The 18,454-nt window shown below is 38.5% G+C and overlaps 1 protein-coding gene across 4 annotated transcripts in view; it reads right to left on the minus strand.

The window, feature by feature from the left end:
• LOC124134709 (oxysterol-binding protein-related protein 6-like) overlaps positions 1-18,454 on the minus strand; it is a 91,980-nt gene that overhangs the window by 40,237 nt on the left and 33,289 nt on the right. For 3 of the 4 annotated variants that reach the window (XM_046499745.2, XM_046499746.2, XM_046499744.2), the window contains exon 2: positions 13,346-13,505. In XM_046499745.2, coding sequence (XP_046355701.1) covers positions 13,346-13,402 — 57 coding nt within the window. In that variant the 5' untranslated portion in view covers positions 13,403-13,505. Of the gene's footprint in view, positions 1-10,480; positions 10,560-13,345; positions 13,506-18,454 lie in introns of those variants that run through there. The other variant, XM_048381804.1, reaches the window with a different exon arrangement.

Consider the following 18,454-nt stretch of genomic DNA (forward strand, 5'->3'; position numbering starts at 1 on the left):
ATCCTGTATCAACTGATGTCTTTACCATAGACTGCACAAGAAAAATATATTTTCAGATTTCAAGCTTAACAAGAATTAAACAAATCCTGTTTCCAGATACCAATTGAGAGTCAAAATGTACAATCATGTGGATTAACTATAGGTATATTACTGCAGGTTCAGTCTCAAGTTCTTGAAACTGTGTTTCTGGCGATGTAAGATGTGGCACTGTGGTACATAGGATAATTAAATTATATTCCTTAAAAGAACAAATGGTATAACAGGTATAGCTCCTTTATCTGTGATCAGAACACCAATATCTGGAGTCCGTCAGAAAGCTCTTGAAAGTGTTGTTCTGGCAGTTTATGACACGTTATTGTTAGCTATAAGTAAGATCACAATTCACATCGGCCAAAATACTTTTCAAGATTGCATTTTGGAACTAGATTTAATTACTTTCCCGTATCCTTGATACTCTCGCTGCTGTGGCAGCTTCATAATCTGATATTTTAAACACAGAGCATGAGGACCTGTTGCAGGATTATGAATTGGTGTCTTCAATTTCTAAACACTGTTTGTTTGTTGTTTAACTCTGAACTCAGCAGTATTCCAGCTATATGACCGTGGTCTGTAAATAATCAAGTCAGGACCAGACAATCCAGTGATTGACATCAAGAGCTTTGATCTACGCAATTGGGATACGATGACATGTACCATATTTTCTTGAGTATAGTGCGCAGCCAAGTATAATGCGCACCCCTGTCTAGAGGATTCAGTATTTTGGAGAGAATTGTTTTTGATTATTATGTGCAGAAACAAAATACACCGTACCCCTTCAGTGAATTCTGGTAAATGAACGGGTGATAAGAGACTTGGTCAGTAAAAATTTGAAATTTGAGATAAAAAAATCACCAGACATGTTGATTTACCGTTTAAATTGTATTTTTTGTTCTGCTAGGCATTGTTTTCCATCCAGTGATTAAGATTACCTTGTGTATTTTCTCGTAAACTAAGCTGGAAACAGCAATCAGCTGTACACATGTTTTCTTGGAGTCTCCCGGTGATTTGGTTAAAACTTACCCAATGATATAACTTTAAAGGATTTTGATGCAAGGATCGGCAAAAATTGTATCTGAAACTTTTTTTTTATCAGGAATAATATATTCCAATATCATGTTATTTTAGTTGCAGCTTTTACTAAATATATTTAAAATAATAATAACCCTAAGCGTAACACTTTGGTGCCGCTGATCGCTATTGCTGGTTGTTATCCGCCAATGTTGGGCGGGGGATATAGAAACGGGCTCCGTCCGTCTGTCCATCAGGTTTCGTTTCCGGAGCATAACTCATAAACCGTTCAATATTTTTTCATCAAACTTTGCAGGCCTGTCAGGTACATGCTGAACTGGTGCCTTTTGCTATTAATAATTTTATTTGAGTGAGTGAGTGAGTGAGTGAGTGAGTGAGTGAGTGAGTGAGTGAGTGAGTGAGTGAGTGAGTGAGTGAGTGAGTGAGTGAGTGAGTGAGTGAGTGAGTGAGTGAGTGAGTGAGTGAGTGAGTGAGTGAGTGAGTGAGTGAGTGAGTGAGTGAGTGAGTGAGTGAGTGAGTGAGTGAGTGAGTGAGTGAGTGAGTGAGTGAGTGAGTGAGTGAGTGAGTGAGTGAGTGAGTGAGTGAGTGAGTATGCTTTTGCGCCATGGTTACCACCATTCCAGCTATATCACAGCCCTATCAACAGAAATTGGCTTCACACATTTTACCCATGTCGAGAATTGAACCCGGGTCTTTGGCATAAACACTTTAAGGCCAGGCCATTTTATTTATTTTTAGGATTACGGATTTTTCAGCCCAAAGTCTATGGTTGGAGGAGGGGGGAAAAAAAGCCAGATGCATTTTATTTTTTGTGGGTAGATTACAGATTTTTACAACCAAATATAAAATGCCTGGCCTAAACACTGGGCTACCCCACCGACCCTGTAAACTAATGAAATGGTACAGTGTCCTGTATAATAAGAAGGATAAGTACTTTAATTACTGGAATATTATGTTTCTTGTGAAGAATTTGTACAGTGAATATTATTGTACGTCCCTTTGGACACAGTATCTTTTTTTCTCTGCACTCATTGTGTACATTTTGCCAACTGGACACACATTCCTACTTTTTGTAAAACCCTGTTTATATGTACCCACAGAAAGTAAGTTTGCCATCAAGAAGACACACATTTCTACTTTTTGTAAAACCCTGTTTATATATGTACCCACAGAAAGTAAGTTTGCCATCAAGAAGACACACATTTCTACTTCTTGTAAAACCCCGTTTATATGTACCCACAGAAAGTAAGTTTGCCATCAAGAAGACATACATTTGACCATTCTTTTAGTCAGATAAGCTGTTACAATTTGAAAGTTTGCCTCTTTGCTTTTCATTGAGATTGAGTATATCCTGTTCTACTTCTGAATCCCTGGTATATATTTTGTGAATCACACATTGCATTCAGGTGTCACTACTTTCCCTGTTTTGTCCAGTTTAGTTTCAAAGGTGCATTTATCACAGGGTCAGTACAATGAACAATGTCACAAGTTATTTTTATTCACAAATATGTTTTCGATTTGTGCCCTTGAAGCACCGGGAACTATTCTAACTGTGTCAATGGCACTGTAATAAAAGGAATTTTGAAACCTGTCTCATATATATAGCTTTTACATGTTCTGACATCTTAGCAAACGTTGACTTTAGACATACTAGTATCTGATATGACCAAATGTAAAAACATCTTACCAGCTCTACATAGAATAACATCCTGTTCCTGAAGTCTGAGACAAATTGTGGAAACTATTTGACAATCACTTGTTCTGTTGGGATCATAGGAAAAGCCATACATATATTGTCATGGTAATGACCTTAGCAATCATCAGTCAGTGCTTATAGAACTGATACATCTCCGGGACGATACGGCCTCCACATCAGCTGCTGACATGCACGGAGGAGTCACGTTTTGGCCCTTGTCAATCATAGCTCAGTATTATGAAAGAGATCTATCTGTGAGTGAAGTTGGTTAGTTGGTTTGTTGTTTAACGCCACACACTAAATACATTTTGCAAGGGCTTAGATCAAACTTTTCCAAATCGGACAGTTTGTACCTATCTCTAAATATCTACAACGGGCACCCAGGTTGGGTCAGGTAATAGGTTGGTGGGTACCCGGGTAGAAAATTAAGACTCGTCCCAGCCCTACTGTGAGTGTATGTATGCTGTCTCGTGTCCAACAAGCATTCATAAAGCCAACTCCAAAGCACCAGGTGCTTTCTACAAAGCAATTTAAACTGTGAGACTATCGGGACTGAGCTTATTAAGCCTCAAAATGTAAGTCTTTAAAAACAAGCCAGCTGGTTATTTTCCAAGTCTCTGTTCCAAATGGCGATCATATAAGTGCTAAGACAGAGCTACAGATAAGCTGCATATTTGCGTAAAATACCTCCCAAAACAATTCAAAACCAAATTACTTTCAATTAACTTGCATACAGAAAAGCATGCATTAAATGAAAAACTCAATTGTTTGAAAACAGTACCCAATGAAGCTTTTTCAGGTTGTGTACAACGGAGCTAATTTCCGAAATACAATTACGAGCTAATTTACTTTCCGAGTCAAGCCTATATTCAGAACCGTTATATACATCTAAAACATTATTCCATTTTTTTTTAAATGTCAAAATGCTTACTCATTTTGGGAAAAACCCAATAGAGTGATGAACAGAGGAGTGAAAAATTATTGGTGATTTCAATGAAAAATGAAATAACCCAATTAAAATAGAAACCTTCGAGTATAAATTCAATTGCTCAAAAAGTTATCTGGAGTTCTGCTAAGATGATCATAGCTCACACACATTGACCTACAACAGTCGAAGCGGTAAGATAGCTTGGCCTGGAGACCTAAGCAATATCAGGAGCCAACATAATCTCAGGAGCTATATAAAAATGAAATATTAATCGTGCAAATCAGGCTACAGGGTAATGCTTTACTCATTGGTCTTGAAAGCTCATCTGATAATGTTTTATATGACAACACGGAAATCTACTGAAATAGAAGCTGAAATTTGGATCGTAGACTCAAGTAGTGAAAAAATGTCTTTGGAACTTTTCTGAAGCACTCTCAAAATGTGAATGCTCCCAGTTGTGAGACATGATGTCATTCTGGAGGATTATGACGTCATGCTGGAATGTGATGATGTCATGATACAATGGATTACATCATATCCATGTGTAATAGTGAGTGAGTATTGTTTAACGCCGCTTTTAGCAATATTCCTGCAATATCACGGCAGGAGACACCAGAAATAGGCTTCACACATTGTACCCAAGTGGGGACTCAAACACGGGTATTTGACATGACGAGCAAACGCATTAACCACTAGGCTACCCCAGACCACTCCTCAAGGTGTGATAAGTGAACTGACCTGGTTAGAAGAAGGTGGAAATGAACTTAATCGATATTGATCCATATTAATTTGTAATGTGGTATCCATTTCAACATGCAGGATGGCACCTTTTTTTAAATTTGAGAATGAGCAAAATGAGAAAAATCACACAGTGAAAAAGAATTCTGGCATCCAATCTCATTCAACATTTTTGAACCTATCAAATTGCATCTCTCTTTCCCCCTTATTTTACAATACAACATACAAAACCAATATCAAATGACTACATGAAGACCTCCCTTAGCGCCGACCTCTTCAAGAAAAATCATAAAAATAATACACACATCGTGTAGATATATATGGCAATTCAAACAGACATCCAAATAAAGCAACTGATGCATGTCTTTTTCACAGAACTGACATATTTACTATGTACATTTCAATACACTGGCGACAGTGCTCAATAATAATTACTACGATCACAGACTATAGCTCATATTCACAATCCTATTACAATTGATTGACATAAACCTCTCGTATATCACAGATGTGCTATACATAGACCTCCACTGACAGTTCGAGACTGTTGTCTGAGAATGCCTATTTGTTAATGATTATCTGATTATCCATATTTTTCATAAATCAATATGAGTCTTCATATTTAGTAGGGCTGAGTACTGGCCAAAAAATTGTATTGCAGTATATTGAGATACACGTATGTATTGCGATACATATTGCAATATAATGGGAGCTGAAATGTTTGATCTTTTCACATACTAAAAGTAAGCATTTCTCAGCATGGTCAGTCGTCGCCATTTTGTAGTAATACATAAAGGGAGATAACAATGAGGGAGGAAAATCAATTCTGTGTTTCTGTAATTACCCCGGAATGTCAAATCAATTTCGAGAGGAAAACATAATTTCTGAACAAATTCTGTCCAGATTTTAAGTTAAATGATAAACATAACAGCGAAACTTGTTCTATTTTTTTTAACCCAATATACTGTAACACAGAAACACAATTGCATTATGTATTGTTTGAAATGCATATTTCAGATTACTGGCATACTGTTGCAGTTCTAATATTAAGACACTATTATGCATGATATTTAATTGTCATAAATTTTGGATTTATAAATGTGAATTTTAATTCTTCCTGAACAAGTAGATCCACAAGGCCCACCAATGAAGAAATAATGGCAGGCATTTAAAATTCAGAGTTTTGAGATCCATAGGCATTGAAGTTTCAGAGAAGATATTGGAATGTTATAACACTAGAAAAACAGGGTACTCTAAAGTCGAAGATCATAGCTTTTAATAAAAAAGCAACATATGCCCTAAAATGTATCAGTTTTTCTGCATAATTGCTGTATATAAAATTTCATAAAAATCGACGCAGCAATGGCTGAGTACTGGGTAGACTAACATCTAGTCTCTGAAATAAACATATCGTACAGAAAAAAACAGTTGTTAAATTATCTATAAAAAATAAAATAATATGAATAAAATATAATAAAAAGGAGCCCAGAGACTCTCTTCATTTTCCCTGATACTGCAGTAATCTAGACTTGCCAAACATTATAGACTTGCATGGGCTGTATTTGATATATTTGTATCAGGGTCTGTAAGACAGACGAAGTAATGGGCACAAATGACATTTTGTCAATATGGCGGTAATGCCATCCATGTTTAATATCAGGTGAGAATTGTGTGAGCACTTTCTGGTGACACTATAGCTGGGATCATTGATGCAAACTTTCAGTTCCACAGGCTTTGTGAGTTTCAGGAGATGTCGACTCATGACAGATGGATGGCTGGGCAACTGGACAGCCGATGTACAGCATGCCATAACATGAGCTCACTTGACTCTCCGTCAGCTGACATACAGATGACACAGACCAAAGCGAGAATCTAAGATTGACCTTGTGAGAGTGAAAGTGAGAGTTTGTTTCTTATATAATTACAATACTGGTATTGCTTCACGTCTTAGAATAGAGTGAGTGAGTGAGTTGGGTTTAATGCCGCTTTTAACAGTATTCCAGTTATATCGCGGCGTGACAGCTTAATGGAGGAAAGCACGAAGTGATGCAGGTATCAGACATTTACCACTTCGGTGAAACCCACAAGCATGGGTATGGTGCTGACAAACCAAGAAACATAATCGGGGCGTACCGGGATCTGAACCCACAATCATAGGTTTCTGGCTTGCCCAAGGGATGCAACTCTGCACAGCAAATCGCGGCGCCTTAGACGACTGGGCCACCCGTGCCCCCTCTTAGAATAAAAGGGAAATACAAACTTCCATATATAGCCACATCAAATCTGATAACTGGATACAGGATATGACTGTATTGAAATGTATAATTTTGGCCACAAATTAGGGCATGGATAAAAGGTAGTCTGTCTTACAGACCCTGATACAAATATATATCAAATACAGCCCATGCAAGTCTATAATGTTTGGCAAGTCTAGATTACTGCAGTATGAAGATGAAGAGAGTCACTAGGCTCACTTTTATTATATTTTTATTAAGATAACTGAACAACTGTTTTTTCTGTACGATATGTTCATTTCAGAGACTAGATGTTAGTCTAGGGTTCTTGGGTTCTGGATTCTAATGCGGAATCCCCACTGGTTGGTCCAAAACACAGCTGAGTAGATCAATGCTCATGAGGTCAAACATTCGATTGTCTGATCCAGATTCACTATTTACAGACAGCTGTCTTATTGCTGGAACATTGCTGAATGTAACGTTAAACAAACAAACAAACAAACAAACTATCATTGCACCAGAAATCTGCTATTTATGGATTAAAATAAAAAAATACAGCAAAGAGGGTTTGGGTGTTCCTGGCACAGTCAGGCTGTTTAGGCTATATTAATATTAATATTAATATCAGTGTCGTGTCATCGTCATTGTTGTTTATTTACACAGGTGATAGATGCACATTGATAGCGATCCCCTCTCACTAAAAGACACACTAACTGCCGTTTCCTGTCCACAGAAAGTGGGTCTGATGATGGTGACCTTCACCTTCTAAACACCATTAAAAGAAAAACAAAACTCAAAGCTTAATTGAGAGTGAAAAGAGAAAGAAATTTCAAATGGAAGAAACTATCATTATAAAGATGCTAATGGTAAGTGACATTGAAGTTCACTTTAAATGCACACTTTCAAACTTGGCTGTCGGCTGTAATTACAAATATCTTCTTTCTGTTAACAGAAGGATGAAAATGTTAAATAATTCTTTGCAGATAAAACAACCAAGGTCGTCAGGCAGTCTGAAACTAGATGCGAGGAGGAGTAATTGACAATTGTCTGTTGAAATCCACAAGATCAGGGAGACATGTAACATAAAGTTTGCTGTCTTTGAACATAGAGGAAATTATTTCAAAACAGTCTTAATGAAATCAAAATAGATCTGTTTTTGTGATTCAAAGTTCCAAACAGAATATCATTACATCACGGAAATCAACAAGTTTAGACTCTATGGATTTTAGGACAGACACTGTGAAAACTGACATTTCCCTAAGAACTGATGTAACATATAGCTCACCTGACACTGTGAAGAACACGACTTATCCCTCCAAGAACTGATGTAACATAGCTAAGCTGACACTGTGATGAACACGACCTATTCCTCCAAGAACTGATGTAACATAGCTAACCTGTCACTGTGAAGAACACAACCAACCCTCCAAGAACTGATGTAACATAGCTAACCTGACACTGTGATGAACACGACCTATCCCTCCAAGAACTGATGTAACATAGCTAACCTGACACTGTGATGAACACGACTTATCCCTCCAAGAACTGATGTAACATAGCTAACCTGACACTGTGATGAACACGACCTATCCCTCCAAGAACTGATGTAACATAGCTAACCTGTCACTGTGAAGAACACAACCAACCCTCCAAGAACTGATGTAACATAGCTAACCTGACACTGTGATGAACACGACTTATCCCTCCAAGAACTGATGTAACATAGCTAACCTGTCACTGTGATGAACACGACCTATCCCTCCAAGAACTGATGTAACATAGCTAACCTGACACTGTGATGAACACAACCTATCCCTCCAAGAACTGACCTAGCATTGTCAGGTAATAGGTTGGTGGGTACCTGGTTAGAGTCAGGTAATAGGGTGGTGGGTACCTGGGTAGGGTCAGGTAATAGGGTGGAGGGTTCCCGGGTAGGGTCGGGTAATAGGGTGGTGGGTACCTGGGTAGGGTCAGGTAATAGGGTGGTGGGTACCTGGGTAGGGTCGGGTAATAGGGTGGTGGGTACCTGGGTAGGGTCAGGTAATAGGGTTGTGGGTACCTGGGTAGGGTCAGGTAATAGGGTGGTGGGTACCCGGGTAGGGTCAGGTAATAGGGTGTCGGGTACCTGGGTAGGGTCAGGTAATAGGGTGGTGGGTACCTGGGTAGGGTCAGGTAATAGGGTGGTTGGTACCCGGGTAGAAAATTAAGACTCGTCCCAGCACTAGCAAAACCCTATGATCATAATCAGTGTGCATCTGGGATTCGAACCCATGAAAAATGATCAGGGTACAGTTTGGTGAATTGCATTACCTAGGCCACTGGGCCACCTCAAACATCCTGAAATCCTGACCATTTTATACAATGCATGTGTTTTCACAGGAGTGAAAGGGACATCTAAACAAGACCCGACATTTCTCCTGCTCCAAACAGAATTATCTACAACATGATGCTGTGAACTCAGAACTTGTTTCCACCTGTGACAATAGAAACTAACCATCCACATAGCAAGAGTCATCTCACAGCTCCCTCAACCATCACCCCCCTCCCCAAACACACACACACAGCTAAAACAATGATTATCCAGGTCCAAGGGGGATAACTCTTTGATCCCATTATTTGATAAAGCCTCTGTTAATGTTATTTCCCGACATTAATGTTCCCTCTGATAGGATAATGTGATTTTCAACATGTCTAGTGGTTCAATCACTATCAATGGCAGGACATTATTCTGTTTAGGGGTTCTTAGCAGTTATTTTCCATGACAACAAAGCATATCATTTTTCTATGTGAACACACTAGTGTATCTCAACCAGATTAATACACTCACTAGGGAAAAAGGAACCCCACAGCCAAGTATTCTTTTTGATCATAAATCTATAGACGACTTCCAGCAGCCATTAGCTTCAAGACGGAGGAATCTCATAAATAGAAATGGAAATGTCTTGATAACTCATCCCATCAGTCTGGAAAAATACCAAATAAACAATTTGATATTTTTCTATATTAAATGTGAGAGAAAGCTACTTGCCGGCCTTGTCAGTAATCAGCATGTACGCCTCACAGCAGTTTCTGATTTATCACAGAGAATCAAGTAAGCAAGATAACATGGGCTGTGATAAACACCATCCGATGTGAAGTCGCAAATAGCTTTCTGATTCTAACTTCCGTCGGGTCTTACAAGGAACTGGGGACAACCTGCCCTGGACTCCCCATAGGATGAAATGCTGAATCTAGACTGATCTAAACATGAAGCACAGACATACAGATGGTGCAAAATAGGTTTATTCAATTTCTCAATTCAAAGTATAAATTATGTCCTAAGTAATAAAGTGAGATTTCATAAATATTCTCAAAATTAGAGCAGGTAGGTTTTAACACCTACATTGCTGACAGCCCACTAAACAGAGACAATAGTAATATCTCCACTAAAGCCAGAACTCCAAAACTAATCACCAAATATTTAATATCATGAAAAGATAATTCATGTAAGGAATAATTTTCAATTTAAAATTGAACTTAATGTCAGTTTAAAAATTTCTTCTGAGGTGCTGACAACAGTTTGACAACTAGCACTCTTACATGGTAGTTATCAAGGACAGCCTCAAAAGCATAGCCATGAAGAGAGACTGGGGTGATATTTGTTGGAATACCTCTGTCATGTGTTACCAATATTTGTCCTATTTTGAGACCATCACCCAACCTGAGATCTACGACCAAACTCCACGGCAGTTCAGTACACTAATTGTCCCTTGTAACCATTATAGACAACTACAGGAATCAATAACGATCAAGACAGGCACCGAACCAAACACTTACCGATTCCATGTCTGGGACAGGCTGTCAGGAATCCAGCCCTCAGACAGGTATTTTGGTTCGCATATTGCACCCCACCCCCTCCAAGCTGCTGGAGCTAATATTAGCCCCCTCTCGTAGATTTCCCATCCTGAGTGGCATCATGTACATTGCACAGTATGAGTGGCATTTCCAGGTGTCGATTGCAGGTGAAGGTGAATATCAAATCTCCTTGGACTCATTTCAAAGTGTGATTCAATAGACATAGTTGTTTGTATTGTTTCATGTATAGACATTGACGTTCCGATTGTCCCTGAAATGTGTGTCACTAGATGACATTGATTGATTGATACACATTGTTTGTGGTGTACTTACGTGCTTTAAGTCTTATTTGTTTTTTCATGATCACTTGCATATAATCCTGTCATATGTTTGGTCCTTTAAAATGTTTAATACATGCAGCTCATCATTATGTAGAAGAAAAGACTTAATGTAAATAAATTATCAACTTACTTACTTAAATTAGGAATTTAACGTGTGCTTTCCGACATATGCGTATTTCGCGCACAGCAACTTATCAAAGCAGATCTTTGTTTTTATATATGCAGTCCACAAGAGCAAGTTTTGCCAGCATGGTGTGATATGTTGTCTCTAGTGCACTGACATATACTGGTACATAAAAACAGCAACAACCCTTCCTATATTAGCTTGTCTTATTTAAGGGTCACTTTTCACAAACACACACACCTGACAGTGTTGCACCCGTTGAATCAAAGTGTAAATGTCCAAACATCTGAGTAACATAGAATTGACTTCAATATATTTTGCATTTATGGAGGTATAGCAGATTAACACTATAAACACAAATACATATTAAAGTTAATTCTTATAAATAAATATGTCAACAATAATAACTAGAGACTTCTTATTTAATCATTAACAGACATAACCCTGTGGAGAACACTACAAAACCAGTGATATCGTTCAGTGCAATAATACAACACAAGCCCCACCCATTCTATTTCCAGCCAATCAGGAAACAATAGTCCATTAGTGGTCATGGCCTATTTTTTTATTTTTTTATTTTTTATTTTGGTGTGTGTGTGTGTGTGTGTGTGTGTGTGTGTGTGTGTGTGCGCGTGTGCTCGTGCGTGTGCGTGTGAGTGTGTTATGAAAACATAAACATAAAAAAATAGAATGTGTTTTTACTCCTAAAAACAGATGTCTCTCCCTCCTTAAATTTGAGACATTAGTTCCAGTTGTCACTAAACATGTGTTTGCAAATCCGAGAAAAACATAACAGCAAAAAAATACCAGTACAGATTCTGATTTTTGCATCAATGAGGCTGCATCACAGTTGATGCTATGTTGACTATTCATGGTAGACTGTTGAACTTGCAACAACAGTTTGGATGACAGATTGTATTGAGCACGTAGATCTACCCATAATGAACAAGAACAAGTGTTATGCTAAGTAGAAAGGCTCCTAAGAAGTTATGTTGAAAAAGAAATTTAAAAAAATTATAATTATAATATATTGAAAAGCACTAGTTGAGCATGTGGTCATTGCACATGTATAGTTTCATGCCAAAATATTCATTAGTTTGAGAGTTATGGCTCGGAAGCAAACTCTACCCTCGTTTGAGACTAAGTTGAAACTGTTTCCATGGAAAAGCAACAAAATAAAACAGAAAAATTTCAAAATAGCAAAATGCACCTGTTTAAGTGATGAAAAATGTTGAAAGGTGTTTCTAGTCTTTCAAACAAACCCTGAAACCAAAATATCCTGAACTCGTCCACATTTTTTTGGCAACTCCAATTTCTTCAGTTCCAGGAACAAACATATTCTCTTGGCGCCTTTCCATTATACAACACAACTGAGAAAATAAATACTTAAAATACTTTAATTTCGGATACTAAGTGTTAGTCAATGGTGTTAATGACTTTGTTTACAGATTCACTCCTGTCTCAACATGTCTGTATATATATATATACATATCAAAGTACAAGTAGTCAAGTGGCAGTCTTCAAAGCCTCCGGGAGATACTGCTTGAATTAAGTTAACAACACTTAAAACACTTTCCTAATAGCTTCTGCAAACGCATTACAAAGCCAAAAAGATCTAGCTTCAGGAGAAGTTTATACAAAATATCCTCCTTGACGTGAGAGTGCTGACACACTCCCGTTATTCGACTGCTTTACTAACCTGGACTGCTTTGCTTTATGGGTTAGTCCAGACCCTGTTAGTCAGTTAGTCAGGACCCTGTTAGTCAGTTAGTCAGGACCCTGTTAGTCAGGACTCTGTACCCAGTCTGGACCCTATAAGTCTGCATCCTGTTAGTTCTGACCCTGTCAGTCCGGACCCTGTCAGTATTAATCCTGTTAGTCTTCACCCTGTTAGTTCTGATCCTGTCAGTCTGTACCCGGTTAGTCTGAACCCTGTCAATCTGTACCCGGTTAGTCTGGACCCTGTTAGTCTGGACCCTGTTAATCTGGACCTTGTTAATTCCAACCCTATAAGTCCGGACCCTGTTAGTCTCAACCCTGTTAATTCTGACCCTGTTAGTCTGAACCCTGTTAGCCCAGACCCTGTTAATCTGGACCCTGTTAGTCTGGACCCTGTTAATCTGGACCTTGTTAATTCCAACCCTATAAGTCCGGACCCTGTTAGTCTGGACCCTGTTAGCCCAGACCCTGTTGGTCCAGACCCTCTTGGTCGTTCTTCCAGAATGGCCAACATTTACATATGTACAAAGGATTGTACAGATTTCAACCCTCACTATTTTTTAGTTAAGAAGTTCCTCCCGTGACCTCTCCTCATCCCCTTTTTGAACCATCCGGACATACATCATAATCTCAAGGCTGTAAAAAATCATTTTCCAACTTTACCGTTTCTGAGGCAGTGTCACTGTGCCTGAACTGGTGGTGGTGATCGTCAGCCATCATGGTGTCTAAATCCTTAGTTTCCTTTCAACGATCAAAACCGGTATCCATGTATTCATACTGTATTGTATCTTGGTGTTAGCATATGGAAGCCCTGTGGTAGGTTCTGTGAAAGATAAATACAAATATTCAGGCAACAAACCAATAGTAAAAACAAGAGACTTTCATCTTAATTAATTCAATACATTAAATAAACCTCCTGTTCCCTTTCAACATCAAAATATATATGTCAGTGACTAAATTCTTGTCACTTAACCACCTGATGCCCTCAGTGTTCTCTGCTTCCACTCATTCCAATCCACCCACTTGATAACCTTTCCATAACAAATGCTTACTTTGTGTGAATGTCAACCAATGGCGAATTTAACCATTTTCAATCAATAGCAATGAAAAAATAATTCTTCTATATACACTTGGAAATGGGTTAAGCACCAGTATATATTTCCACATAAAATAGCCATTTAAAACAAAATGTTCCTGTTTATGCTTAAAATAATTCAAATACTTCTGGAAATGTGCAGTGACAGGCAAAGTTCTTGTCCAGGTGTATACGTGGGTTAGTTTTCGGATATAATTAGACAGGTTCCAAATTATGGCTATTTTTAGTCCATTCACATGCTGCCTGATAAAGACCACTTTCTGAAAGACAGAGGAAGTAGATACTGTATTTTCAAACACTTTCTTCACCAATCAACAGTAGGTCATGAAACACCCATGTTCACAACAAACACAAATTTCAATATTATTTTTTTACATTACAACTGAAGGTTTTACCGTGAGACACACTTTCAATCACATTTGAAATTTAAGATCAGCATGTTTCATAAATATTAGAATGTCGAGTAAATATATCATCAGAATATAACAACAAGCACATGACACAAGCTTGTATTGTTCATTGTAACATTCACTGGATAGCTGACCAACCTGTAGATGACAATGACAACACAAATGAATGAGTATTTGTTTGTTGTTTAACGCTGCACTCAGCAACATTCCATCTATATGACGGCAGTCTGTAAAAAGTCTGACATCATGAGCATCGATCTACACAATTGGGATACGATGGCATGCATCTACCAAGTCAGCAAACCAGATCACTGGATCCCGATTTTCTAGCTTTACCAAGTCAGCCTGTAATTAATAGAATTTTGACCAGACAAACCAGTGACTGAAACCATTGGCAACAGCTCACGTCATCAGGACACACAGCTTCATCAACCAATCCTCTTTCATCATCTTATACAACAAGCTTGGGAAACTTAAGACCTATTCAGATCCAAAATCGCCGCAAAAGAAAAATACATATGCGGCATTCATGAACATACAATTTGTAAACTTCTTACTTCAAAGATTCATATTTGCACCATTGGAGCCACTTTGGTTAGCACTTTCCAGAGAAACATTCCTTAAAAACTGAAAATCCCTTCCAGCATCCTTGTTGTCAATTGTTCTCCTTTCAAGCCGAAAGCTGGATTATTAAACTAGAAACTTTTCATCACACTTCCACATCAGGCAAAACACAATTACATTACGGTTTACCGATTGCTCCCAGACACAAGATGATGCAAGAACTCTTGTTGCAGACTCCATTACACGATACAGGAATACATCCACTCCAATACCTTCCTCCGTCCAAGAGCCATTCTACAAATTATCGCAGCCATAACGCATCAGCATTTATTCTTCAACAAACCCAGCAAGCCTGACTGACAAATTTTATTTGTTTCTATCGAGTATCGCTAACGTCCAACACGCTTCATCCTGCACACCCACACTGCCCACCAGATGAGGGAAAAAATCAATTTGCTGTTTTGGACAGGATTCGTTAAGTGTGGTGAATTATTTCCTTCAAGATCGATTACCTCCAAAAACTGACGGTCTCTCCCGCCACGATCATGCGACACTTGTTCATCAGCAAGCCATATTCAGTCTCCAAAACAACACACAGACCATCTCTCACCCTAACGCATTGTGCGCTGTGTCAACTAAAACACAGCTAGACCCATGTCGACTATCATGCATTGCAGTCAATATCTGACACTGCAGACTGTGGTATAATTAGCAATGGGAATTTCCCAGAGTTGACTGACTTCGCATCCGCTTTATCAAAGCTGGCTTGTCGTGTTTGAGGGACTAGAAATATACATATTTCATTGCAATGACTACTAACCTTCTCCTTGGAGATTTCCGTGTCAATTTATTCAATTGGACGATATTCATTTATTCTGATAACTGCTGTATGAAAACACAACGGCAGATTGTTTGGATTTACCTAAACATACACTGCCATGGCAAACAAGAGCCATGACAGATTAACAAGAGTCATAAGGATTAAAAAAACTGGTGTTCTTTCACTTCTTGTGAGTAGTATAATTTAGTGAGTTTGATTTAATGCAGTTTTGAACAGTATTTCAGTTATATCACAGCATATCAGCTTGATATGGAAGCAAATCAAGAAGTGAAGCAGTTCTTTTACCTTTACCACTTTGATGAAACCTACCAGCATGGGTATGGTCCTGACAAAACTACAAACATAATGAGGGTGAACTTGGGATGTGAACCCTTCATAGGTTTCTGGCACACCTAAGGGATGCAACTCTGCACCGAGAATTTGGCACCTCTGACAACTGGGGTCACCCGCATTCCACACAAGGAATGGCTACAAGACTGTTCGTCAAAGAAATCCTACAGTACTGAACTCCCACTTAGTGGATAAAACAGGGCTCTAAACATTTCTAAAACCCAACTTGTCCTGCAGGGCAACTAGATAATATGTTGTACTCATCCTGCAATATTTTCACTTGCTCTGTTAATTCCATAAAGCTTCATGTTCTCAGTTAATATTTACGACAGACCATACAAAATAATGCAGAGTTCCCGCCATTCAAACTCGCTCAACTATGCGTCTTGCACAGTTCGTTTTCTTTTCTTACAGTCATACTGTTTTTGAGAAATTTTGCTTTTTCTGGCTTTTTAGTAAATCAAATCATGTTTCATGTTGTTAATCCCACCATCCTCGATCATAAACTTCTGAATGTCAGCCATTTCCCTCACAAAATCAATCATCAGCTGTTCACTATCACTTTGACATTTGAGTGTCACTGACAAGTTGCCTACAACCGCCCAAAATAATTCAATTATCTCCCTTTAACAACTAGTTTCGATACCTGCTGCGCAAATGCACTTCCTGTTTATTTCTGTAACAGACAGTTGCCAAGTATGGCGTTGATTTATGATATGAGTGACATGTATTTCAATGTTAGTACTTAGATTGTGTGAAAAACGTATTTTAGGTTCAAAACTATCTTGCATGTTTTATTGAAAATGATTGGAGATGAAATTTATGTACTTCATTAATTCTTTCTCACCCTGCATATGCTGCTACTTGTCAATACAAGTGGACAAATGGATTTTTTTAGCCCTATAAAAAACAAAAATAATAAAGTTTCGAATGACATGGCAAGTCTTTTACGCATTGTTCAGGGCTCCACTTAGACTAAACATTTTATTTTGTACGTACATATTTTGAAATACGATTTCTGGGAACTATATTTCTGGGACTAAATCAATAAATGTTTGTCCATCTTTTGAGACTGGTTATGGGTGGTGGGTAAGGGGAAGTGGGTGGTAGATGTGGGGGGCAGTAAATGTGGGGTGTGGGGGTGGGTGTAGCGCTGGAATTAAGGACATTAGCACGTGGACTACATTTCACTAAAGGTCATCCTTTCAGTCACCTGACACTGTATGACTGTAACACTTTAGTCAGGATTGAGAAGGAACTTGCCAGGTAATTTGGCCCTACAAATACACTAAATGTGAAAGGGTCAAAACAAGCTAATTTCACAAAGCTGAATATAACACTATAAATAATAAAAAACAACATCATCACATTTATACTTCACAAATGTCACTGAATCAGAAACCCGATCACGATTTCCACATAGAAGGTAGATTAACCCAGTTGTTAACTGAATGTGCGTGCATGCATTTGCAGAAACAGAGACAGCCCTAGACTAACATCTAGTCTCTGAAATAAACATTAAAATATTTTACAGAAAAAACAGTTGTTAAATAATAGTTATAAAATATAGTGAAAAGGAGCCCAGACACTTTCTCCACTTCCTGATACTGCAGGATTCTAGACTTGCCAAACATTATAGACTTGCATGGGATGCATTGGATATATTTGTTTCAGCCCCATCACCGCCATTTAGAGACTAACATTTAGTCTATGAAATCTTATATTACACAATACCCTTCTTGACTCTAAAAATTAAAAAAACAAGTATTTGTCACAAAGTGACGAAATGTCCCCCACCGGTATATACACCATAGTACCAAATATGAAGACAATCCAGCGATTAGTTCTTGAGATATTGCGGCAACACCGTTTTCCAACTCCAAAAGCAGATTTGCCTGCTGTGACCTTGAAAATGGGGTCAAGGTCACCAAAACCGACTGGTGTCTGCGGTGTCTGTATATACACCATAGTTCCAAATATGAAGACAATCCAGTGTTTAGTTCTTGAGATATCGCGGCAACACCGTTTTCCCACTCCAAAAGCAGATTTGCCTGCTGTGACCTTGAAAATGGGGTCAAGGTCACCAAAACCGACTGGTGTCTGCGGAGTCTGTATATACACCATAGTACCACATATGAAGACAATCCAGTGTTTAGTTCTTGAGATATCGCGGCAACACCGTTTTCCCACTCCAAAAGCAGATTTGCCTGCTGTGACCTTGAAAATGGGGTCAAGGTCACCAAAACCGACTGGTGTCTGCGGAGTCTGTATATACACCATAGTACCACATATGAAGACAATCCAGTGTTTAGTTCTCAAAGTTGCCAAAATCTTATCATGCCATGTACTTCCAGCCCAAACACATCACCTTCATCATGTTCCTGCCCATGACCTTGACCTTACTTGACACAACCTTGGATGTAAACATTATCCAAGTCTACCAATAGAAGTGCACCAGTAAACTGACATTGGCAGATACAACCATGTACCACACAAACCTCAAAGATAATGTTTATCTCTGATAGACATGC

Source organism: Haliotis rufescens, unplaced genomic scaffold (genome assembly GCF_023055435.1).
Source record: "Haliotis rufescens isolate VD_foot unplaced genomic scaffold, xgHalRufe1.0.p SCAF_4, whole genome shotgun sequence".
Lineage (NCBI taxonomy): Eukaryota > Metazoa > Mollusca > Gastropoda > Lepetellida > Haliotidae > Haliotis > Haliotis rufescens.